General features: G+C 34.1%; 2 protein-coding genes across 3 annotated transcripts; one reads left to right on the top strand and one right to left on the bottom strand.

Moving 5' to 3' along the window:
* Window positions 1-2,695: 2,695 nt before the first annotated feature.
* LOC144546754 (protein tesmin/TSO1-like CXC 5) lies at window positions 2,696-11,037 on the bottom strand. 2 transcript variants are annotated; one of them, XM_078295303.1, is made up of 8 exons: window positions 10,433-11,037; window positions 9,762-9,869; window positions 8,639-8,819; window positions 7,684-8,028; window positions 6,552-6,646; window positions 5,972-6,066; window positions 5,083-5,484; window positions 2,696-3,238 (listed from the first exon to the last, which is right to left on the bottom strand). In XM_078295303.1, exons 1-8 carry the CDS (start codon window positions 10,795-10,797, stop codon window positions 3,024-3,026), a joined length of 1,806 nt encoding a protein of 601 aa, XP_078151429.1. In that variant the 5' UTR covers window positions 10,798-11,037; the 3' UTR covers window positions 2,696-3,023. The 2 variants fall into 2 exon arrangements, with proteins under 2 accessions (XP_078151429.1, XP_078151430.1); XM_078295304.1 differs by having other exon boundaries at window positions 7,684-8,025; window positions 10,433-11,023.
* Window positions 11,038-22,031: 10,994 nt separating this feature from the next.
* On the top strand, window positions 22,032-23,311 carry LOC144546586 (serine/threonine-protein phosphatase 7 long form homolog). The gene is made up of 4 exons (XM_078295118.1): window positions 22,032-22,106; window positions 22,193-22,394; window positions 22,495-22,750; window positions 22,828-23,311. Exons 1-4 carry the CDS (start codon window positions 22,032-22,034, stop codon window positions 23,309-23,311), a joined length of 1,017 nt encoding a protein of 338 aa, XP_078151244.1.
* The last annotated feature ends 2,781 nt before the right edge of the window (window positions 23,312-26,092 follow it).

Here is a 26,092-nt window from a genome sequence, read left to right as displayed (position 1 = left end):
TGCAATGTATTTTAACGTTTGCTAACAACACCTGCGTTTCCCATGCATGCAACTAGAGACGACCGTTGAATATTTGAATGGGAATGTATACGCTAGCAACCTTTTTTCCTCTAAATATGTTCTGGGGAGAAGGCCAATCCCGTCCCTTTCAGGGGTTCTTAAATTTATTGATTAGAAGGAGATTTTTAAAAAATATATATATATATTAGAAGGAGATTTGGTGAACGTGTCGTATAGGAAGATGAATGACTGTGTTACCTTTCTAAAATAAAATAAAAAGAAAGAAAGATGGAATCAAGTTGTTCAAATTTAATTTTTTTTTAATCGAATTTAAAACTTGCGACTTTAAAAAGATTGCTTTAGTTACTGGATGATGAATAGTTTTCGACTGTGCGTTAACTTGTACTTGGATAACAGTTATATGAAAGTAAATTCTTCACTAGTTTTTGTGTATATCTTTCCTTCATTTAGAAAAGGCAAAGCCATAATAAGTAAGGAATCATGTCTCTAAGAAAAATTATATTTTTTTTAGGGAGTGCTATATTAAGTGCACAAATTGTGATTTTTAGAGCTAAGAGAATATTTTATACTATAATACCTAATTTACCCTTAGTTTTTAAATTCTTAATAATTTCACATCCTTTTAGTTCTATATATATGTCTTGATTCATTAATCCTGGTAAGTGTGCATAAAAGAAAGCATTAAATTCATTAGTATACTAATAAGGGAGTTTGCTGCATAATTTTGTTAATACACAGAAATATTCACATGCTTAATTTTTTTTGTTTTTTTTTGACAGATAACCCCGAAGGCATTGTATAACAACAACAAATTAAAAATTACACATGTTGCTTATCGACTTATACATGAGCTTGCACCAATGCACTACGAATAAAATATTACAGATTATGCTTATACTTGAGCATACACCAGACCAAAGTTTCAAGTTCTTTTAACTGTAATGATTTTTTTTTGTTTTTTAAAGTATGCGACAGACGATTTAAAAAAGACAAGCTCACCTTCTAATTCAGCCATATAGCGGAAAATGCAGTACATGTCTTCATGAAACCAAGCCAGATATATAGGCTTTTCGTGGTACCAGATCTTCTTCTACCGTTACGTAATGTTTAGTTTATGCTCCTATATGTGTCGACTGTTTGCTTCTTCTTCTTCTTTTCTATTTGTTGGCCCTTTCTTTTTTTTGGACTTCAGTTGCACATTTTTATTGTCGATGGAGGAGAAATTTAGGTACAATCAATTTATGCTAAATTGGCTCTTGATTGCACAATTGAGGGTAAAAAGCACACAATCACACAAAATTAATTAGGTACATACGTAACATACCAATACAGTACCTAATCAGTGATCTCTGAAATCTAAGTATGTTATACAGTACCTTCCGGGCTATTTGCCAAAAATAAAATAAAAATTAAGTTGTAAATATTTCTGTGTATTAATAAAATTATGCAGCAAACTTTCTTAGTATATAAATGAATTTAATGGTTTCCTTTCATACATACTTACAAGTATTAATGAATCAAGATATATATAGAATTTAAAAACTAAGGGCAAATTCGGAATTATAGTATAAAAGATTCTCTTAGCTCTCAAAATCACAATTTGTCCATTTAGTATAGCACTCCCCTTTTTTTATACTGTCTTTGAAAAAAGTTGATCTTTCAGGAATATGTAGTTGTGTTTCATTTATTAAACTGAGTTTGTAAAATTAAATGTTGTGAGTTTAAGTTCGTTTGAGGCATTTTAATTATTGTACATTAATGATATATCTCAACCTCTAACTCATTTATGTGATTTCCACCTTGAAACTCAGTTTACTCAATAAGAACTTAACATAAGAATGTATACAACCTATCACAAATTATCAGTATTGGTTATCTTCACGATGTGGTCTGTTGCTAGAGATTAAACAATTCAAATCTCGAGATGGGCTATGGAGAGTTGTGAAATAAGAGCATTATTTTATTTCAAGCTCATATTTTTTATATTTGAAAGTTCAAACAGTTAATTGCAACTGCTCAACATTATCTCCATATAAAAATGTCTTCAGATACTAATTTTTATATTTTTTGGAACTTTTTATTATCTTTTTAGAAAGGTAAAAAATTACAAGGATTTTCTACCTTTCTAAAAAGAATAGTAAAAAATTATATTACATATAAGATTTGATCTCTGCACAGTTTAATATGAAGATCATATTGACTAGTTTGAACATGGAAAAGGAAGATACTAACATGAAGTAAAACAAACTCTTGCCCATATGATCTAATTTTTCTTGATGGAATTCCAATAAAAGCTGGGTTAAATCACTGCTGGTAGAGCTACCAATGGTTAAAGTGGAAATGTGTGGCTATGGTTGTACTACAATAAAAGAGCCACTACATGTACTGCTATGCATCCAGCGAATGAATGAGACACCAACTCCATTGAGTGGTTTCAGACTCCTGGAAGCATTTGCACCGTTCATCTTAAATAAAGATGCAAATATCTTCCGATCAACCACCTTTTGTAAAATAAACACTAGAGCAGCTAGTGAGTTTGACGGTTTTGTTTGGCTTTGATCTCAACTGACAATTCAGTTCTGCTGAGCTTATAATATCAGTAATATACTAATATGTAAAAAAAATTAGCCTAACATGACAACCCTACCAAAAAAAGGAAAAATAGCACATGCACTCAGCAATATTATCATTGCTGATGTTGCAGTATTTATATGATACATCATACATATCATTTATTTTTTTGGATATGTATCATGTAGTTATGCCACTGCAATTTGAGACTAGCTATATTTTCTAAAAAAGAGAAAAATATAAAAACTAAACTCTACATAATGACAACGTCCACAAAGAACCCTAGTGGACTAACCAAGCAAACACTTATTTCCGATGAGGAAAAAATAGGAAAATATCAAACTTAAAAATACCAAGCCAACCCCTTTTAATACATCCTACATCTCTTTGCATCCCTATTCTAACTTACAAACCTAAATCCTCACTAATACCTAAGCATTGTCGGTCTTTTGTTTCTTGTCTAGATGACCGGAGAAGGGGTTTGTAACTACAGGCAATTTAGAAGAATTTGAGGGGTTTGACCGTAAAATTGGGGGCACCTCTGCAGTTCTTGAAGGAATAATTGGGGGTTTGGAAACACCATTGGTTAATGGTATATCTTGATGCGAAGGAGTTTCAAGTCTTGTAGACATTATGAATTTCTCCTCTGCAATATAATTGACAAATGAAAAAATTAGAACCTTAACTTTTGGAAAAAAATATATATATATAAATATCTCAGAGTGAGTCTATGGTACTATGCATATCACGGGTCATCACCGTGCTACGGCTCTATATTTGAGTTTTCAAATCCTAACTGTCGATCCGAACCGTTCATCTTGTTCTCCATATTAATATGTGTTTGGAGACCAAATTTTACATTTTTTGAAATTTTTTTACTATTTTTTTAGATATTTAGAAAATCACTTGATCTGAAAATTCTGGACCATCCAAAAACAGTGATTTTCAATAAATCTAAAATAATAGTAAAAAAATTTCAAAAAATGTAAAATTTGGTCTCCAAACACATATTAATATGGAGAACAAGATAAACGGTTCGGATCGACCGTTAGGATTTAAAAACTCGAATATAGAACCGTAGCACGGTAACAAATCGTAATATGCATAGTACCATAGACTCACTCAATATCTCACATCTAAAAAATCACAAACAGTACTGTTTCTCTTGTTTCATTTTATTGTGGTGGGCTATTCTGTGATCTTTCTTTTTTTACCAAGGATACCTAAAATTAGAATCAGACAAAGAGTTGGTTGAATTTCTATGGGTCGGGCTTCCAATTAAACCTTGATATATGCAACGGCACAAAAATAAAATGGTACCAGCCTGACAAAAAACTGAGAAAAAAAATGAATACTAATAAATCAAAAGGTGCTTCGCAAATAAAGACAAACTACCAATTTAAAAAGAACTTCAAATTTTAACAAAAGATGAATCAGAATAATCAATTAGGTGTTTTTTTCAAATAATAATATATATTGTCTTGCAATGACACAACATTTTTCGGAGTTAAGGTAGTGTAAATTTAAGCCTAATAAGAGATTCATGAGCTTACCATACAAATTTAGGTCAGCTTCAAATAACGAATATCAAATCATTGTTCTTTTGTATAAGATCAAAAGGTAAATGATTGTAATCAGAAAATAAAAAAATTGGAACCTAAAGGCCTGGCTCATTCTAGATAAAGATCAATTAAAATTGTTGTTTGAAGCCAATCTGACTGTTTTTGAGGCTATCCTCATTGGCCCCTCGGACCTTGGTGCACACTCAGCATTTTTAGGAAAATTGCAAGGTAGGATCAGACAATATTTTAAATAGACAAATTTGACAATCGCCAAAATTTAAATTGAAATAAGAAATTCAAGTTTATAGTAGGCATGATCTATATGAGACATATATTGTCCTATAGAATATAATGAAGCTTGATGCAAGTTTTACGGTTCATAAAGCAATTCAAATTTTCCAATGGTTCGAATTTGACAATAGACTATCTCTATATTCAACAATACAGACATGAATTTAATTTATGGTTTTCACATACTATTGAATTGATTTTAAAGATATTGTCAGATAATTTCTATTTCAACAGACCCATTTGCAAATAACACCATATTATCAACTAACAAAGGGCATTATCTGCAGGTAAACTTTCAAGGCATTGACAAGTTATGAAAAGATATTGATCAATTTTATTAAAATACTTCTATGAGAGAGTGGTGGATACAAATGCAATTACAAGAAACCCAGTACTATTTGCAAGTGCAAGAAATTTTGGGACAAAGCCAAGGCAAGTATAAGCGGGTTGGAGTAAGGTCAACCGAACAGTCAGCCCAGCCATATTAAATTAAAACATCTTGATAATGAACAAAACAGGATACAAAGAATAATATAGTAGGACACCTACCAGGACAATATTCAATCAACCAACCCGGACACAGATGTAGGACCCGATTCAAACAAATCAGATTGGAAAATTCAAGATTAATATATACCTTTCATTCTCCCACAGGTGACAAGCTTGCGCATGCAATCCCTAAACTCCATCAAGACACACCTCTCTTGCTCAGCATACACCTCTGGCATACTCTCTGCAAATGCAAAATTGCTCGTGTGTGCCGATACTAGTGCTGGCCCACGTGATGACTGCATGAACATAGCATCCTCTTCATCACACATCAGAGCAAGTGTGCTTGGTGACATTGGCCGCCCATCTGCCTTCTGCGTATCAGCCGTGTCAGAGCCAGAAGCTTCATCAACGTGGGTCCCACTTGATCTGTCATCAGAAGATGGTTTCTGAATGGCAGCCTCTTCATCTTTAGTGTCTTTTGTCGATGCAAGGGAGCTCTCCGTTTGTTCTTCCTTCATAGCTAGCTTCTCCTCCTGGGCCTTTCTGCCTGAACAATTAGTTTCAGGGAAAAAATGAATGGTTTTTCATGAGGGCAGGTGGCAGTCCTTTGCATCTATACGTTTCTTTTATTATGATAAGGGAATTATTTCAATAGTGAGACAAAGCATGGCATACTAACAACAACTGCAATCAGCTTAGTACTGCTCGGGTTTAAGTTTGGTTAATTCAGTCATTTGTCCAGAAGTTTTCAAGTTATAGTGTTTAGCTGCTACAGTATTATACTACTTGTGTTTAAAATTTTCACTCATAATTAAACCACGTGTAAGTACAAAGACTCGTAGAAGAAACCACAAATGACCTTTTTGTTGTGTCAGGCCTATGAGCAAAATGTTATCTGTGCAAAAGCAGCAGAAATCTAAAAGCAAAGATGTTTATTGAAACAAAAGATATGGCATTTATCAAAAATTAGAACCAGTGAAAGAAAAATTGGTTGGCAGTTTGATTCAGCCAGAAGTATTTCACTCAAAACTTACTGGCAAGTGCTTTTGCTGATTCTGCTGATACAACCACCAAAAGCTTACATAGCTCTTTAACATCCTCAGTTTGTATTATGTCTGCTAGAAGAGGCCTACATGAGAAATTAATCATATTATATAATGAGATTAAGAACAATAATTAAAAGGTACACCATGCAATTAACACCTGAAACAAGTGTTTATACGTTTAAAGTATGCCATGGAGCTACACCTAGCATGGGGTTTAGACAGTAAATCTTGTAGAAAACCAAGTTTAAATCTATTAGAATGAAGTTTAGTAGAATCACAGTGAGATGACACTCGAGTCAATTCAAGGTTGATCGTCAAGTATATTAGGTTTAAAAATTCATGAATAACTGTGAATGCTTAACCTTCAACTCCTAAACAATATTCAATCAGAACCATGTGTTTCTGTTTTTGTTCTCTCATCCAACAAAAATACTAAAAAAATGTAAAATATATAAGATGTCTATGTTGAGATCAAATTAAACATCTCAGTTGTCCTATGCTACAAAGTAGCAGTCCCCTATCTCTATACAGTTTGTAGTTAACAAATCAGAACAAAGATGTTTTGTACCTGTATGTTACTTTGGTAGGTATCATAGCAGCAGAATTTAATTGGCTTAGGGGTCCAGAAGAGGGAACAGGCATCCCATTTCGTTGCTGATTTCCCTGATCAAAATTACAATGAGAAATAAAATAAAATAAAAAAATTGAGGACCACCAGGAACTAAACTTCTATGAAACAATGAATCTTTTGACAGACATGAAACTGACAAATGTTACATACAGTTGGCCTTTCAGAATAAAGTTGCTCTCAATTACATCCGGAATGAGGTCTCAAATATAATACATAAACTTCTTGAATGCTAGGTCGATGCCCATTGCTATTACGTATACAACTTTTATATTTTAATATAATAAGTTGATATATTTCGGCACTTTTGTTGAAGTAATTTGGCATACAAAAATTAAATTAGTTCTCCGAAAAATATATATACTAAAATAAATACGCAATTTCTAGAATATAAATCATTATTTCAGATCGTTCTGTTAAAGATAGGCCCATGGTTTGTTTGCAGAGTTGAGGCCCATCTAAATTTGTTTGTTTTACATAATTTTATTTAATAAAGTAGATATGAGTATGACTGTAGTCTCATAACAATTTATAACTACATGGAAAACAATGGTATAACCAGAAACCACAACTTAATTCAACAAAGTATATATTTTTTACTTCTGACATATTTCAAAAATCCAAAAGCAAAAAAGATGACCAAGCGCAATACAGAAACCATAAAGGGTGAGGCTATGGTATTATGCACAGCGGAGATTGGTTCATACGAGGATCCATATTTTCGTTTTCAAAGTACAAATAATCGATCTGAACTGTTCAACGCGATTTCCATATGAAAATGTACTTGCTAACTAAATTTACATTTTTTATAACTTTTTTACTATTATTTTAGATAGTTAGAAAATCACTACTTTTTGGTTGGTCTAGAATCTTTAGATCAAGTGATTTTCTACCTATCTAAAAAAATCCAAAAAATGTAAAATTTGATCTACAAGTACATTTTCATATGGATATCATGATCAACGGTTCAGATCAATTGTTTGGACTTTGAAATGGAGATAATGATCCACAGTACAGACCAATCCGCGCTATGCATAGTACCATAGCCTCACTCATTATACAATATACTTACCACGGGGACATGGCCCATCCTGTGAATGGTCTGACCAAGTGCAAGATCAGAGGTCTTCCTCTTACGTGAGCTTGATGGGGACATCAACCCAGGATGCCCAACAGCACCATTGATGGCAGCATTTGCAGCCTGTTGCATGTATATGTTGTTGCGTTGGTCACCGTGGAAGAGGGCACGGCGCTCCTCACTGCCATCAAAGTTCTTGCAATCCATACACTTGCAGTTCTCAGAGCAGAGTATGTTTGCCTGGAAGCACTCGCAGTACTTCTTTAAACACCCCGATTTCTTGCAGTGGCACCCCTTGTTGTGTTTCCCCACTAGGGGGAGCTCACCCACTGCCTCCTGCTTGTATAATTAATTACAAGAAATAGTAGGTTAGCCAATGTTGTTCAACTAGCTAGCTCTAAAGCCTAAACTGGTAAAGAAGGTATTTTATTGATTCATTAATTTATTCTGTCAAGCTAGGGGGAGTTCATGTAGGCATGATCACATAGCACTTTCCATATATGAGCTTTGTATCTAGTTTCAATTATCAGTACGGAACCAACATCAGTATATTTCATCATTGTTTATTAGAACTTCTATTTATTGATATTTTGGGGTTGGTATAGGGTCAAAACTCAAAAGTAACTTTTTGCTCGCAAAAATGGGCTAAAATCAAAAACACGCATAAGATACCATTGGGATCCATCTACTTCAACGGCATTTTGTTTGTCATTCCATAAGACCAGACGTCCAATAATATAGCATTAGAAACCAATTAATAAGGACACTCTTCAGAACTTGTAAAATATTTAAGTCCCTTTTGCCAGACTTTCTGGCAAACTCCAAATATAGCAGGGACATGCAAATTATTTTTTTCCCTTTTGTCATCTACTTGAGTTCTAAAGAAGCTTCAGCATCTAGACATAGCATAATGATCCCACTAAAATGGAGCATTATATATTGTACTTACAACATTCTCCCGCATGGCAGCATGAGGGCTGCTACCGATCTTTGGCCTAAAGGCGTCAGGGTTGCGCTCCAGTGTCGCATCTATAGCATCTCGCCTTGCAGCCTCATTCTCAACATTGTTAAAGCAATTTGTACAGTTACAACCATCACAGTACACCCCAGATGCAAAGCACTCACAATACCTGAAACGAGAATAACAAATAAAGTTAAGCCTCATTTTTGCAAAAAAAAGGCTCAATGCCTCACACAATTATATGGAATACACCTTTTTAAACATGTGTAGTTCACCTAAGACCAAACAATCAAACTGTACACTTTTTATTGGGAAAATTTGCACCCCACTATATTACCGACTTGCAGATAACAACCAACACTTATTACATGATCAATAACATTTAAACTGTAAGGCTAATATGATAACAGACAAAAATTTGCCCTCACTCTGATGAGCTTTTTCTTCTTCAAATGTTGGTTCAAAATTTAAATTATCAGTCATATTTAATATCAAATTATTTTTTCTTGAGGTTAATATCAAAACTTACTTCTAGATCTAAGAAAAACAACTAGAGAGGGAAAAGGTAAGGTAAGAGTAAGAACAAATAAGGCTTCTAAATTTATTTGCACGAATTTTTGAACAGACAGTAGAACAGTTCAGTTTTAACTTTTCTCATGAATTGTGAAGGAAAGTGTCAGCTAAAGACCAAAAAATTAAGCTCATATCTCCACTTTTTCTAAAATTTGAAAGTAGAAAATACAAATGAACCAGACAATGTAATCGATTTATAAGATGAAGTGTTACTCAAAAGGAAATTAGTTACCCAAGGAATCACATTTTAATACACAACACATTACTGCAGGGTTGAATTGTGTGGTATATCCAAAGTTTCTTGTTGTTTTACAAAAGTTGTTTCCACGATCATGGTAACATAATACAAACCAGCAGATAAACAAATTTTTGAAAAAAAATGACTATAAATCATATAAGAATAGTACAAAATTTCTGATAAACCAACTCATAATTATGAGTGACAATCATAGGAAAACCACAAAAAACTGCTGCAGAGAGCACTATCCATCGAGAGAATAAACATGGATAAACTCAAATTGCATGGAATTTGACATACAGTTTCAAGCATCTAGAGTGTCTACAGTTGCAGCATTTCTTCTTTGTTGGTGTGCCATCTTTCAATTCATGCATTGAGCGAGGCCTTGGCTTTGGAGATTCAGGCTTTCTGAAAATATGAAGAAACACATTATACACTCAATTAGAAAAGAAAAACAAGAAAACATATAAAATCTTTCAAACAGAAGTCGATAAAATAACAGAAAGCTTGGTCCAGGAAAAGGTAAAACTGTCGGTCAAAGGAAAGCTGATGTCTTTGTGGAGCCGACAGCCAATCCAAAGGGGACAGTTCAAATATTTAAACACCACCCAAGCATACGGAGTTCAATCCAAGCTTTTAAACCCCCGAGGAAGGTTAATTAGACACCAAATTAGACAAAGTTTCTTTTCCTAGAGCCTAATGAGGATTGAAAAGACCGAATTCATCTAGACAAAGTCATATTGACAGAGAGAGAACAATACGATTTCTGAATCCTCTGAAAAATATTTTGTCAGAAGAAGCAAATCTTACAAAAATTAAAACTTTCAACTTCAAATCAATAATTGAGTTCTTGCAATTAAAATCAAGCATATCTCTTTTTCCAAATTAAAAAAATGTGGAAGAAAATGACAAAACTCACTTTCCCAAATTCAAAATTCAAAAAGGGAAAATAAAATCCATCAGAAACTCACATGACAACTGCAGTTGGCAAAGGTCGGGGAATTGACTGGGTCATCAGCTTATGTTGCATAAGAGGCTGCGGCCTTACATGCTGCTGTTGGTTCTGTTGTGGCACCGATTGCAGCTTTGGCTGTGCCTGTTGCTGTTGTAGTGGCTGCAGTTGTGGCTGTGGTGGTGGCTGTGGTTGTGACAGAGTTGGCATCTGGGGTTGTGTCTGAGGAGGTCTTCCCTGAAGTGCTCTAGATACGGCCACAGCAGCAGCCACCACAGCAGGGTTACCAGCGTAAGCAGCCGAAGTAAAATCAAGCTGGCGTACTAGTTTCTTGGGTGGGAAATCACCAGCTGGCGCGGCGGCAGGTTGGCCCCCTTGCTCCATCCAGACAGATCTCGGCCGTACAGCACCAATCGGGCGGCTGAGATCCACCGGCGAGTGAAACTCGTGCGAAATTGAGTGGAAGAAGTTCAAGATTCTTCCTTCCCCTTAGTGTTTTTGATTCGCGTTGTTGGGGGGTTTTTTGTGGGAAGAGAGAGACTTAGAGGAGCGAAGGGGCTTTGAGGCTTTGTCTTTGTTTTCTCTCTCTGTTGCAATCTCCTCTCGATTTTCTCTCAATTTCTCTCCCTCTCAGCTTTTCAAATCGAATTCATATTCGACGGACCGATTTTGGTGGGTCGATGATCGAACGCGCGAGGGCAAGGTGGATCCGGCGGCTGGAATTCATAGACGCCTCGTTAGTCATCTATTCACCGTTGGATCTAGACGATAGATAAGGGATCTTTTAAAGTCTCTTTCAGTGGAATTCTTGGTTGGACACGGTTTACTTTGGGAGCAGTAGTTACTGAACTGAGTTGTGGGACCTCTCTTCAAATCTTTTAATGGTAGCTTCAAATGATTTGAATTAGGTTCATACAAAAATCACAATTCATTCGCTTTGTCGTTTTCAAAATAGTCGATTTATTATTTCAACGTTAATTTCTTACATCTTTTTACAAGTTATTGCAATATTGCTTGAAGGTAAAAGTAGGATGATCTAATAATAAGCCCCGTGCTATTGACGTACATAGTCGTAAATTTTCCGGTGGAAATTACTTTGAATTGTTTAATTGGTCCACCTCGCACTCTCCGACTCTCGACTCGATCGATCTTTTAGTTTATCGATTTCAGTGGAAAGAGAATATTTTGGAAGAGAGTGTTAGGTTGCTTGATGAGGCGCTAAAGTAGAACATCGGCCGTAGGATAGAGGAGAAATTCTCGAATCGAACGGCTGTTAGAGAAGTTTGATTTAAATTATTTATATTTGGAAATAAATTGACTCACCCGCGAATATCAGTGGGTTTTTCCTCTTTTCCCTCGTTATTTGACGGTGTCGGATTATACGCTTTTTCGTATAGGATCCGAAAAATTCAAATCGTAAACTGCTCCGTGTATACAAGCTTTGTTTGAAAATATATATATATTAAAAGAAATTGTTAATATGCTCAGGACGCAATTTAATTTTGGCGCTGAGCAAAATATATACGGACAGAGAAGCAGTCATCTTTGGCGCTAAGCGACAAAACATATTGATGGCTATACATTTAATTTGATGCTACCAACATATGTTCGTTGGAATGAAAAAATATCGAAGAAAGAATAAAATTCACTGCTATTTTCTTTTTTTCTGTAAACAGTTTCTCATGAACAGTAATTTTGTTATCTCTGTTTTTTCAAATTTAACTGTTCATTTTTTTTTGGAACGAATCTTAAAGTAATTTTTTTTAAAACTTTTATGTGCACGTATTTCGAAATAATTAAATGACTGAATTTGAGAAAGCAAGAATAGGAGAAACACTGTTCATGCACAAGAATAACAACAGATTTTAATCAATCGAAGAAAGCTGTGCTATTTATTAAAAAGAAGATGCATTTTTCTTTTTAATCATGAGATCAAATGCAATTATTAAAATATAAATAGATTGTATCATAATTATGCATGTTAGGCTTTATATTTCAGATAGACTTGATGCTCATTGCTCAGTGATACTAAAATTAGAAAAAGGAATTGCATTTTTTTTTCAATAAAATCTGATTTTAATTCGTGGCATATTTATTTTAAGGAAACTTATAAGAAAATGTATCGGTTAAACTGTTACAAAAATAGCGGAAAATTAATAATTTTTCGGCTATAAAGTTGAATCAAATCAGAATGAATTGGATCTTGAATTTGGTATCAACACCCTCATAAAGCTTAGAAAAAGCACTGAGATCATATATAATTAATGCTGCATATAGAGATTCTTACATATTTTTCATTTTTCATGTAAATACATATGTAATAGTCGCCTCCTGATTACATAAAACGGACATGCAATTTTATAAAATATGAATTTTATGTGTTCTGTTGTATATGACATTATTTTTTAAACATAAGTTTGTCAGCAATAAAAAGTCGATTTTTTTATAAATAAACATTAAAAAATCCAAATATAACATTATATTTTCAAAATCTCACTAGCTCATATTGCTAGTAAAGTCAGCGGTATGAGCCTTCTATGATATTTTTGTGAGTAAGGCTACGGTGCTATGGGTTGCATAGAAGGCTACGGTGTTACGGCTCAATATTTGATTTTTTAAAATCTTAACGGTCGATCCGAATCGTTCATTTTGTTCTCCATATTAATATGTGTTTGAAAACCAAATTTGATATTTTTTTGAAATTTTTTATTATTTTTTTAGATAGGTAAAAAATCACTTGATCTAAAAAATTATGCATCATTCAGATATTTGATTTTCTACCTATCTAAAAAAATAGTAAAAGATTTTCAAAAAATGTAAAATTTGGTCTCCAAACACATATTAAAGGAGAACAAGATGAACGGTTCGGATCGACTATTAGAATTTTGAAAACTCAAATATTGAGCCGTAGCACCGTAACCCTCTATGTAACCCATAGCACCATAGCCTTACTCTATTAATTGTTGTTTGTGAATGAAAACTTCTCATGCCTCTACCAAAATGAAAGCCCTTTCTTAATGGTCTCACTTCCCCCATAACCAGTAGCACCACTTCAGTTGGTACTTAATATAACATACTTCAGTTGGTACTGAAAAAAGTTATTAGCAAAAATATCAATAAAGGTTCATACCACTAATTTTATTTATTAGCAATATGAGCTCAATATACTACCATTGACTTTGCCAACGGTAGGAGTTCAAACATATCGCTAGTTTGACAGTAATAGTGTTATGAAGTGAGATTTTCAAAATATGATTTTACGTTTGATTTTTTTTGTATATATTGTGAATAAAAAATCCACAATAATATGCAAACTAAAAGTAAGAAGTTGACTTGACCGCCACAGGCAAAAAAGAGGAAGTCCATTTTTTTTTTTTTTTCTGTTTATAAATTGTAATAGTTTGCTCTTCAAAAAATAATATGGAGTTATGGACATCAAATCTAATTGCGCTGAAATTTTCGTAATTCAAAAAGCATGAGCTCTATGCCGGTATCTGGTTGAACTCTACATGTATTACATGTAAAAAGGTTTAAATTAGTTATTTTAACTTTTAATTATTTTTTGTTTGATTAAAATTTATGACATAAGTCATTCCATAAGTTGACATTTTTTTGTCTCATTTGTGCACAGTTCTGATAAGAACTAATTAAAATAGTAATATAATTATAAATCACGTTGCACAATATGAGGAAAAAAAAACGACACCCTAATTAAAAATTTAAAGATTTCAGCACATAATTTAGAAATAAATTGACAATTAATTGAAATAAAAAAAAAACACCACATTGACAATCAAATGAAATCAAATTGTTCCTTACCGACAAGGAATATAACACAAAAGAAATTAATTACACTCGTTGCTTCAATGATGACAAAATGAAATTAAGAAAATAAAAATGATTAATCATAATAAAAAAAATCAAAATTAATTCATAATATCCGAAAATAATTTATAAAGATATAGTTAGCTTACTCGAGAGAAGGTGGATGAAAAAAATATTTCGACATAAATTAAAATCTTTCGAGTTAGATCTAGAAACTGACTAAAATAAACCACCTCTTTAGATAATTTAAATCATCCATCTCTGGACCTAATTATTAATTAGACAAGTCTATATTTTTAAACATACGTCAACTATAAACTTACGCTCAATTAAACCTGTCTAACTATTTCACATTCTTTATTAAATTTGGTAACCACTACCAAATAATTAAAAAAAAAAAAACTATTTCACATCCGATTTATTAAAAGCTAAACTTCTTATTCCACTAAGATTTAGACTAAGAGCAAAGTTAGGATGTGATGCGCTCACCAAGAGAGTTTGGTGAGCACAACTTCAAATGTATATTGGATTGACTTCAAACGCTGAATCCAAACCGTTGAAATCCATGTATTTCATTAGTAATACATTTACATGCAAAATTTTGGAAGTTTCGAGTTTATTTGCTAAAAGGTCAAGTGGTCAAAAAAATAAATTTTTTGTAAGTTAATTTATAAGTTGTTTTATATGCTCAATTTTTATCATTTTTTTTTACCGCTTGACCTTGTAGCAAATAAACTCGAAACTTTCAAAATTTTGTATGTAAATGCATCACTCATGAATTGCATGGATTTCAATGGTTTTAATTTAGCATTTGAAGACGATCTAATATACTTTTAGAATTATGCTCACTAAACTCTTTCGGTGAGCACATCACACCCTAACTTTACTCTTAGACTTAAATCAGAGAAGTCAAAAGATAAAAAGATGACAATTGATGCTTGCATTTGGATTTTTGAGACAGTCCAAGAGAGGGTCCCGCAAAGCTTAGCCTAGCACGAATTCGTATCCTCTGTATTAACTTAAAAAATGAATCTTTTGAGTTAATGAATATCAACCGTTCGATTTGTCTTAAGATTTGTGCAGATTAGATCTGTACTAATATTGAAAAACCTCCTATGTTATAAGCATGTATCAGATTAGCTCCGTTTAAAATCAGACAATTTAGATTCATTAACTCAAAAGATTCCTTTTGAGTTAATGCAGAGGATATGCATTCAGCCTAGCTCCGGCCATTTTTGCGGACCTGGAAACACGCGATGAAAAAAAAAAAAGTAACATTGAATTTGCAATTGCTGCATTTCGTAAGACAAACAAAAAAACCAGAGCGACACGATCTTATAGTCAATAGATCTCTGCCCGTATTTCTCATTTTTGCAGCAACAACACTTAAATTCTCTGTCAAAAAAAGCAATGACTAAGTTTCGCTCACATTTATTAATCTTGGCTCGACAAAGCTGCACTGCAAGCGGTTAATTAGAAATGGAATCAGCATATAATTAATTTGGCTCAATATTGGACCAATTTTATATATGCAGCAATGACTTATTCAAAACACTAATCTAATGGCTAAAAACAACATTTTTTAAGTTGCAATTTTGACTTATTTAAAACACTAATCTAATGACTAATAAAAACAGGGTCTTATTGAAGGACTTGGAAATTTTCCAAATGTTGGCAATATTCTAAATCTCCATTTTGCAAATGACACTTTATTGTTTTTAAAAGCTGACTCTCAGGTTTTGTTACATGTTAAGTGGTTACTTGTAGGTTTTGAAAATCTATCAGGTCTCAAAATTAATTTTGATAAAAGTGAAATGTATCCTCTCAATTTATCTGAGGAGGACACTACTGTTCTTGCCTCAATATTGGGTTGTAAAGTTGCCTCTTTACCTCTCACTTACTTAGGTGTGCCAATTAATACTTCTAAACTATCTGTTCTTGATTGACAAATTCTCATTGATAAAATAGAAAAAAGATTACAATGTTGGAAATGTTCTTTACTCTCATTGGGAGGCAGAGTCACTCTGTTAAATTCTGTGATATCTGCAATACCTCTGTATTGGTTATCCATGTATAGGATGCCTGCTAATATTAGGCATAAGATAGACAAAATTCGAAGAAAGTTTCTGTGGCATGGTGGTAACTCCACCAAAAGAAAATACTCCTTGGTAGCATGGAGAGTGGTTTGTAAAAGTAAAGATCAAGGGGGTCTAGGAATTTTTGATTTAAAGTTAATGAATCAATCTCTTTTAGCTAAGTGGTGGATTAGATTTAATGATAGTCAAGTTCATGGCAGATGGAAAGAGATTCTTCAAAGCAAATATGGTTGTAGAACTTCTCTATCCATCTGTTCACCATTCTGGAAATCCATCCTTAAAGATTATATGGTTATTAATTTGGGTATCAATAAAGAAATAGGCAATGGTATTACCACGGCCTTTTGGCTGGATAGGTGGCATTCTGAACATGCATTGCAGCATATATTCCCCAATCTGTTTTCTATAGCTACTGATAGATTCATCTCTGTTGCAGAGGCTTTTGCCTCCGCTTATTTATTTTTGACTTTCAGGAGACAGCTGACAGGAATTTATTTGGAAGAATGGAAAGCTTTGCAACATATGTTTCTCCACTTTACTCTTTCTTCTAATTTAGAAGATAGGTTAATTTGGAGATGGTCCCAACATGATTCCTTTACTGTACAGTCTTTCTATAAATGGTTACAATTTGGAGGTTTTCCAAATTCTGACTACAAATATATATGGGCATCCCATTTACCTCTGAAAATTAAAGTGTTCTTATGGCTGTTAAAAAGAGATAAACTTCTCACCAAAACCAACCTAAGAGAAAAAGGTTGGCTTGGTGAGGTCACATGTGCATTCTGTTCTGCACCTGAAAGTGCAGACCATCTGTTTGTAGAATGTTCCTATGTTCAATGTATTTGGAACTGGATTGCTTCCTATAATAACTTTGTTTTTACTGGTGTTAATTTAGATGACCTTTGGTTAATTGAAGCAAGTATACCGTTGAAAGATAAACATACCCTATTTTTGCTGCTTGCCTCTGTCCTTTGGACAATATGGTTAGAGAGAAATAGGGTTTGTTTTAATCCTACAACCCCCTTACCGATTAAAACGATAGGTGCTAAGGTTATCTCCTTAGCACATTTATGGTGCACTTCTATTCCTAAAAACTCTTTACTTAAATTAAGTCTAATGATGCCATCTGATCTTAAGGATCTCCCAGACCAAGTTCCGATGGAAGAGTCAGACAGCCTGGACACTGCTCATACAGTGGACCTGCTGTTGTCTCTGGCCGATGCACCTCACAATACTCCTCGGGATGGTGGCAATGGCAACCACCTAAGTCCAACGTCTGGAGACGACCACAATGAAGATGATGATGTAGATTGGGAGGCCTTGGAGTAGTGTCTATTATCAGTTTATATTTTGTATGTTTTGGATAGTCTTTTTATGTTTTCTTCTTCTGATTTGTATGCATGGGCTGTATTTACTACATTTTAAACTGTTGTATGACTTTTTACTTCTGACTTTGGTCTCCATTTTGGATACCATGTTATGAAGTATTTTGGGTTTCATATATGAAATCGGTGGTAATCCCACTACTTATCAAAAAAAAAAAAAAAATGACTAATAAAAACAATTTTTGAAGTTGTAAGTTGGATATTTGAATGTCAAATTTTTTATAGATATTTAAAGATAGAAGGTCCGTCTCTCATCTTTATCTTTAAAAAATAGTTAAATGTTAAAGATACAAATTTGGTCTCTGACTTTTTTAGAAAAAAACAATTGATTGTTTTTTTTAGCTATCAGATGATATTGCAGCTACTATCAGGTTATATCATAATTGATTGTTTAAAAACAAGGTTCAAATATCTTTATTTTTTATGCTTTCATTAAACTTTTATTTTTAAAATGTTAATAACTCAAAATTTTAAACATAAATATTAAAATAAAACCGTGAGATGTAATCTATGCTATTTTTTCTATGTTCTCATAAAAAATTATCACATCCCGATTTTTATTTTATGTAAATCAATTAAGTTGAAAAATCAATGTCTGGAAATTATTCACATTAATACATTTCTTACAAGCTCTTGATGACAATTAAAACAAAGTTGAAATCTCATAATTTTTTACACGTGCATAGATAAAAATGATGTATATCATATACAACGGTTTTACTTTGACTTTTAAGTTTTGAGTTAATAAAGTTTTAAAAAATGAAGGGATGATGGAGGCACAAAAAATAGGAGTAATGCTAGGGTGTGATATACTCACCAAGAGAGTTTGGTGAGCACAACTCCAAAAGTATATCGGATTGACTTCAAATATCGAATCCAAACCGTTAAAATCCATGTACTTCATGAGTGATACATGTACATGCAAAAATTTGAAAGTTTCCAGTTTATTTGCTACAAGGTCAAGCGGTCAAAGGAATAAACATTTTATAAGTTAATTTATAAGTTGTTTTATATATTCAATTTTTATCATTTCTTTGACCGCTTGATTTTATGGTAAATAAACTCGAAACTTTTAAAATTTTGTGTGTACATGCATCACTCATGAAGTACATGGATTTCAACGGTTTGAATTCGATATTTGAAGTCGATCCAATATACTTTTGGAGTTGTGTTCACCAAACCCTCTTGGTGAGCACATCACACCCTAGCTTTACTCCAAAAAATAGAGTCATTTAAACTCTCCTATTGTCTAAATTAGTAGTTTATAAATGTTATAAAAAAATTTAAATAGTTTCTCTATTGTTTAAATAGGTTGTGTATAAATTTTGATTCAATTTTAAAATTAATTGATCATCCATCAAGAGATTAGAAAAAATCAATATGCTAGTAAGCAAACGATACTCAAATTGCACCAAAACTACCCGATCTATATATCTAAATCCGGAATAACGTATTAGCTATTTTAATTTAATAATCAGTGACTCTTAATCAAAATAGTCAAATAAAATAGATAGCCCATATATTATCATACATTAATAATAATATACCATGATGCCATGTATAACAATTATCTTCAACAAAATCACAACGGAGATATGTAGATAAAATAAGCTCTTTGCATCTCCTTGTTTAATAAAGCATCTTATTTTTTGAATTATGAGTTAAGAAGAATAGTTGGTTCCAATAAAATAATTCAATTCATTTAAATTTAATAATAGCAAAACATATTATTTATTAAATTTCATATCATTTTTCAAAATTGATATGTTATGATCACTATTTAATCCTTATAGTATATCACTGGCATCAAGAGGCGGACCAACTATCAAAATTATAAAAAAAAAAAAAAAGAGAGGCGGACCTACATGGATTTGCCTCTCTCCACTCCGAAACATTTTTTGCCCCCCAATGTTCTATTTGTAATATGATTGAATTTAGGATTAAAATTGAAATAAATTTGTTAAATTTTGATTGGTAACTAGAATTACAAGTTAGAGCATCATAAATTATAAGTGAAAACATTGAAAAGTATGAGTTAAAAACATTATTTTTTTATCAAGTACCCAATTAGTTAATGGATTTAAATACAATTAGCTATTTAAATCTGATTCAATATTTTTTTGTCCCCCGACGAAAATTCTGAATCCATCTCTGTTGGCATTTAGCATCTTAAAACACTGTAACAGTTGCTATAAATGCTATGGATATTTGGATCCAAAAATTTCAAAATAAATCCATCATTAATATAACGGTTATTACCCATTGATAAAAATTGTTAAATTCCCGCTTATCATCTTTACATAAGGCACTAGTAAGTAGTAACTAGTAAAAGCATTAGATAGTTTACGGACCGATTTTTTTATTTATATCCAAAAATTAAATTTAATTTCAAAAATTAATCGAACCGTTCATCAATCTTTAAAACTACCCAAACCGGTTCACGGTTAACCGGACCAAATTTCCGGTTAACCGTTAACCGGACCGTTTGAAATAGTCCGGTTAACCGTTAACCAGAAATTTCGTTTGGATCCGGTTAACGGTTAACCGGAAATATTGGTTCGGTTAGCCATGAACCGGAAAGAGTGGTTCGGTTAACCGTTTAGCGGACAGAGATTTTGGTTCGGTTAACGGTTTAGCGGAAAATGGTTCGGTTAGCGGTGCACCGGAAACCGTAATTTTTTTTTCCACGTGGGGGTCTGGAACTGGGGTGTTGACACCTTGCCTTTCCGGCCTTTTTTTTTTTTCCGCGTGGGGGTCAGGAACTGGGCCGTTGACACCTGGCCCGAGTACTGTAGACCCGTGTATCTTGATTATTTGAGTCGAGTTGAGTTTGGCGATTTTGGCAGAGGCAATTTTAGCAGAGGCAGAGGTGATTTTGGCAGAGGAGAAGAAGAGTTCTGATTTGAATTTTTTTTTTTTTATTTAAAAAATATTAGAATCGTTTATGATATTGATTAGATTGTTTAGTATTATTTGAAATATTGTTTAGATTGTTTATAATTATTTAGAATATTGTTTAAGATTATTTCAAATATTGTTTGAAAAATATTTATTTCGAAAATTATTAAAATAATTATTTGAAATAACACAAAATGTTACATTTTTGTTAGAATAATTATTTTTCCTAAAAAAATCGACGAAGTAGACATGTCTAATGTGTATTGTTTGTGTGAAAAAGTTTTGTTACATGCATATAATTATCCCATTGATTTATTTTTATTAATTTGAATTTTCAATTTATTTTAAATATTTTTGTTATAATATTGTTTTGCAAAATGTTCCATCAGCTAGTACTTTGACTACGCATCCCGATTTTTAAATATGATATCTACCATAAAATGTTATCCATGTCTAATTTTTAATTTTTCAAAAATAAGGCATATTGGCAAAATTAATTGTTTTGTTCTATAAACAAAAAGTATAGAAGTTGGAAAACATAAAATTTAATTTTGGAAAGGATTAATTTATAAATCACATTGAACGGTTGAATTGGTCAATCAAAACACTTATATTGAATTTCAGAACAGCATGCGCAACACTGGATGATTGCTATATTATTATTTATAGGAAAAAAATTAAATTTGGGTCACCAAATAGTGTAGATTATTTTCAAAATAGTGTAGAATAATTTAGAAAGTTCCAAAATAGTGTAGATTAATTTAGAAAATTTTAAAGTGGTGCCCGAATAATTTAGAAACTTCCAAAATAGTGTAGAATAATTTAGAAAAGTTCCAAAATAGTTTAGAGTAATTTAGAAAGTTTCAAAATAGAGTCATTTGTAAAATTCCAAAATGGTGAAAAATAATTTAGGAAGTTGTAAAATAGTGTAGATTAATTTAGAAAATTTTAAAGTGGTGCCCGAATAATTTAGAAACTTTCAAAATAGTGTAGAATAATTTAGAAAAGTTACAAAATAGTTTAGAGTAATTTAGAAAGTTCCAAAATAGAGTAATTTGTAAAATTCCAAAATGGTGCAAAATAATTTAGGAAGTTGTAAAATAGTGTAGAATAATTTAGAAAATTTTAAAATCGTGCCCGAATAATTTAGAAAGTTCCAAAATAGTCGATAATAATTTAGAAAAGTTCCAAAACGGTCTAGAATAATTTATAAAATTTTAAAATAGTGTAAAATAGTTTAGAAAATTTCAAATTCGTTCCGAAACCGTTTAGAATGATTTAGGTAATCTAAATTGGTTTAGAAATAATTAGAAACATCCAAAACGGTTTAGATTAGTTTAAATTTTTTGAAAATAATGAATTAACTTTGAATTAATTTTGTAGCATGGCACACGAAATCAATGATGAAGTACCTATGGCGCGGGATACTTTTAGTGATCTGTTGTGGATCCCGCATAGCAGTCACAGGGTGTGTCAGGCTTCTGAGGAGGTAAGCAATTACTTATTTCTTTTTTTCTGACTTGTTCAGAAATATCATCTTGTTTTAATTTCTAATTTTTATTTTCGGTAATGTAGAAAAAGGAGGTTATAAACGTGAAGCACTACCGTTGCATGACCGCGTACCACGCTGCATACGCGCCATTCTTGATTCGATTGGGTTTATACCAGATCGCAGTCATGCCTCACAAAAAAATCGATGCGGCGCTGATACACGGACTTGTGGAGCGGTGGCGTCCCGAGACACACACCTTTCATCTTCCCTTCGGAGAGATGACATGTATTAACTTCGAAACCATTTCAAATAAATCTGTTCTTTGTGATAATTTACTGACAATTCAAATGAAAAAATTTATATTTTTTAATTTGATAAATTACAGTTACTTTGGAGGACGTCAGCTGTTTATGGGGTTTGCCCATTACGGGAGTCCCAGTGACGGGGACTGCAGACGGGAGGAATGCAAAAGGCAGGCTCTTCGAATTGTTAGGAATCAAAGAGCATGAGCAGAGTGATCTTTTGAAAAAATGGGGGTCTGAGAGAAATGAAAGAAGCATGGAGTTGACTTTCCTCAAATCTAAGTTTCGTGAACGATTTGAGAAGCTACCAGTAGAACGCGACGAGCAGACGCTGAAGTGGTAAGTATATATATATATCAATTTATCCGTTCTTTAGCCTATCAATAATGTACTCACCTTGTCTTGAATTTTGCTAGGTATGTCCGTGCATATATCTTGGACTTGATGTCGTCCAGTTTGTACCCAGACAGTGGCGGGGACGGGATACCGTTGTGGTATCTCGATCTAATTGTGGATTTGGACACGCCGGTACAGTACAATTGGGGTGGAGCAGTTCTTGCATATCTGTATCGGCATCTATGTGTCGCCACCGAGCCCGGGAGAGGATCTATGTATGGTCCAGTGATGCTTCTGCAGCACTGGTCGTGGACCCGCTTTCCAATTCTCCGGCCTGAGCCTCAAACTAAAAACTGGGAACCTACCTGGGGCGCTCCATCGCTTGATACATGCGCATCTTTTGCGTACAAATGGTGTTGTCCGCACAAATACGTGTCATCCTCCCACTTCAAGACCCAGGGTGCACGTATCCCGCGGGGCCAGTTTCAGAGTTTGACGGAGGATCATGTGAATTGGGAGCCGTACGGGAGGGTCTACAGCAAGCTTCCGACAGTGACCCAGTAGGGAAGGGTATGTTTCAATATAGTTATTTATTTAGTTATGTGTTACCGTATTTATAAATTATAACTCACATTCTTGATAAATTTATCAGCCCTACTACTTGTATCGCGGTCCACTGATATTTTATTAGATCGTTGAGCATAACTATCCGGATCGCTGCATGTGTGATAAGCCTAAATTTCATATACATTTTTGGTAGAATTTGGTCTCTAAAACTATCCCCTTTTTATTAGTTTAAAGTCGTTTTGTTTAGATATCGCACCAAGTTCGAGATACTGCTACATTTTAATATGTTTTCAGGTATTAGAAGCAAAGGGGAACAATTTGGAGCAAGCCCGGACGCGATCGGAACCTAGACGACATGAAGAGGCAAGAATCAGAGGAAAATTGCGACCAGCAATCTCTTAAATTTTGACCTGGAATTCCAGAACTACTTGGAGCAACTCACTGCCATAATTCTGCACTGAAATTGCGACCCGTAATTTCTGCACAGTCTCTGATTTTTGAGTTGCTATGGGCCCAGAACGATATGTATAGCCCATCTCTCCCTCCCCAAAGGAGGAGGCCGCCATTTTCACACCACACAACAGCTGGGAACGACTCAAGAAGCTAGGTTTTCAGATCTAGGGCGATTTGGAGAGGAAAAGCTTGAGGGAGAAGAGATTTGTGCTTGGATTTGTATTCTCTACTCTATTTTCCTTTCTTTAGGCTTTGGTAACAACTTATTTGTCCCCTTTGTAACTGTTTGTGCCCCTATGAGAGGCTAATCTCCTCTCTAGGGGCGATGGCATGTAAAACTCGAAACTAGGTGCACTCTATTTTACTCGATTTGTGGTTTTTATTGACTATTAGCAATTTACTCTTTTAATGCTTGATTTATACATGGATTGGGTGGTTTAACCTTACTCCTCCGATACATGAATTTAGGGATTTATCCAATGAGTAAAGAATAGGTAATTAGGACGAAGTACTTAACCGAGAAGTCCTAAGTATCCTAAAAGTACGATAATAGCCCGCGAAGTACTTAACCGTGAAGTGTACGCTATTATCAATGACTAAAAATCACTTGTGTTAACTCCCCGATCAAAAAGAGTAAAGAATAGGTTATTAGGATGAAGTACTTAACCGAGAAGTCCGAAGTAACCTAAAGGCAAGATAATAGCCCGCGAAGTACTTAACCGTGAAGTGTACGCTATTATCACCTTAAACAGGATGCCCACGTATGCTTTAGAGACATGAATCGAGTAGATTGAGACCCTAGTGGATAGGAATGCCAAAGCCCCTAGAACTCCTACACTTGAATCAGACCCCAGACATTTATTATTTGCTCCTTTCAATTTAATTAGATTTAAAAACCAACCCAAACTTCGGTAGTCTAGCTTAGTGAATTGGCGAGAACCAGTACTTTACGAGTTGTCCATGTGGATTCGACACCCGAACTACTACTTGACAAGGTTGTATGCTTGCAACCAAATTAGGTGTATTAGGGTTCATAAATAGCTATAGAAAAATACTCATCAATGCGCCAATTCGGATTGTTTCAAGAGATTCCGGTGCCAGAACCATTGAATAGGCACACGCATGTTGAGTTGTACAAGTAAGGTTTACTCACCGTCAGTTTCCTTATTTATGTTACTTACCTTTGGGTGTTAAGTTCTTATAAAATTATGAACAGGTTGATGTTGGGCTCAAAGAAGAACGAGTCATGGGCCACAAGACACGTGGAATATGTTCAGTTGGCTACTGCATATGAGGCGCAAGTAATCATAGAAGGTCGCTCTTTTGACCAAAACGACCTTCCGCGTTATCGCAAGTGGTACCAGAAGGGATGTATGGTATCTGTCTATCTGTTTAGTCAGCACGTGGAAGGAATGGATCGTACGAATTGGCTCCCCAGAACAGAGCATGGGCCGAGTGGATACATTCCCAGCGGACCACTTGTCACTCGAACTGTAAATATTTTTAATTGCTATCCTCGTTGATTCAGTTATTTGAAAACTCATATTTGCTAAAATTGAAAATGTTTGTGTACAGGCATTGACTGGGATTGGAGAGTTGGCACACGGCGTCAAGATGTTCTTAACCAAGGGGTGGCAAAAGTTTGGTAAAAAACTGATGAGGACAGGCTGGCGTCTCTGCTGTGATACAGGTTTCGGTCCACGTGCCCGGCAAATGATGGATGAGGCGGGGATTCCAGAAAACTGGGAAGCGATCCCATCGGACGAGCCTACTCCTATTGGGGCGTATCCATATCCAGAACCGCCTAGATTCGACGGCCCAGATCCTTTTAAGGGTTGGTTATACGACGGCACCGAATGGAGAAAGTACATCCCATCAGAAGCATTTGCACCGGTAAATCCACCACATCCAGTCGCAGACCCTGGACAGGTAATTTGTAATTTTACTTGAAAAAATTGTTTGTAAACCACAACTTATCAAACTAAATTCTAATTATAGGTATCTCAGGATCAGGGGACGCAAGCTTGGAATCCGGACAGCCTTTTGCAGACGCATGGGCCGAGTTACGGCCTACATCAGGACGTTGATCTCGGACATGTATGTTTTTCGTTTTGAACAAGTATTTTTTTATGAATTACAATTATTTTTTTAGGAATTAAAGATGTGTATGAATTGCAGGTGAATCAGGATCAGAGTGGACGCAATCCGTCTTGGGAGGATTATCAGAGACAGGGAATAGGCACGGGCACCATGGAAGATTTGTTGGATTTGCAGGAGCAGGATGATATCGAGGTTGCACGACGAGTATCTATGGAGACTTTGCGG

Source organism: Carex rostrata, chromosome 30, assembly GCF_964058835.1.
Source record: "Carex rostrata chromosome 30, lpCarRost1.2, whole genome shotgun sequence".
Lineage (NCBI taxonomy): Eukaryota > Viridiplantae > Streptophyta > Magnoliopsida > Poales > Cyperaceae > Carex > Carex rostrata.
This window is presented reverse-complemented; position numbering and strand designations above follow the sequence as displayed.

Coding starts and splice junctions, on each gene's coding strand:
- LOC144546754 (XM_078295303.1), bottom strand. CDS start 10,797: ATGGAGCAAGGGGGCCAACCTGCCGCCGCGCCAGCTGGTGATTTCCCA. Junction 6,067..6,551: donor CCTACCAAAGTAACATACAG/GTACAAAACATC, acceptor TTTCTCATGTAG/GCCTCTTCTAGCAGACATAA. Junction 5,485..5,971: donor ATCAGCAAAAGCACTTGCCA/GTAAGTTTTGAG, acceptor CTAATTGTTCAG/GCAGAAAGGCCCAGGAGGAG.
- LOC144546586 (XM_078295118.1), top strand. CDS start 22,032: ATGGCGCGGGATACTTTTAGTGATCTGTTGTGGATCCCGCATAGCAGT. Junction 22,395..22,494: donor TCCCTTCGGAGAGATGACAT/GTATTAACTTCG, acceptor GATAAATTACAG/TTACTTTGGAGGACGTCAGC. Junction 22,751..22,827: donor GACGAGCAGACGCTGAAGTG/GTAAGTATATAT, acceptor GAATTTTGCTAG/GTATGTCCGTGCATATATCT.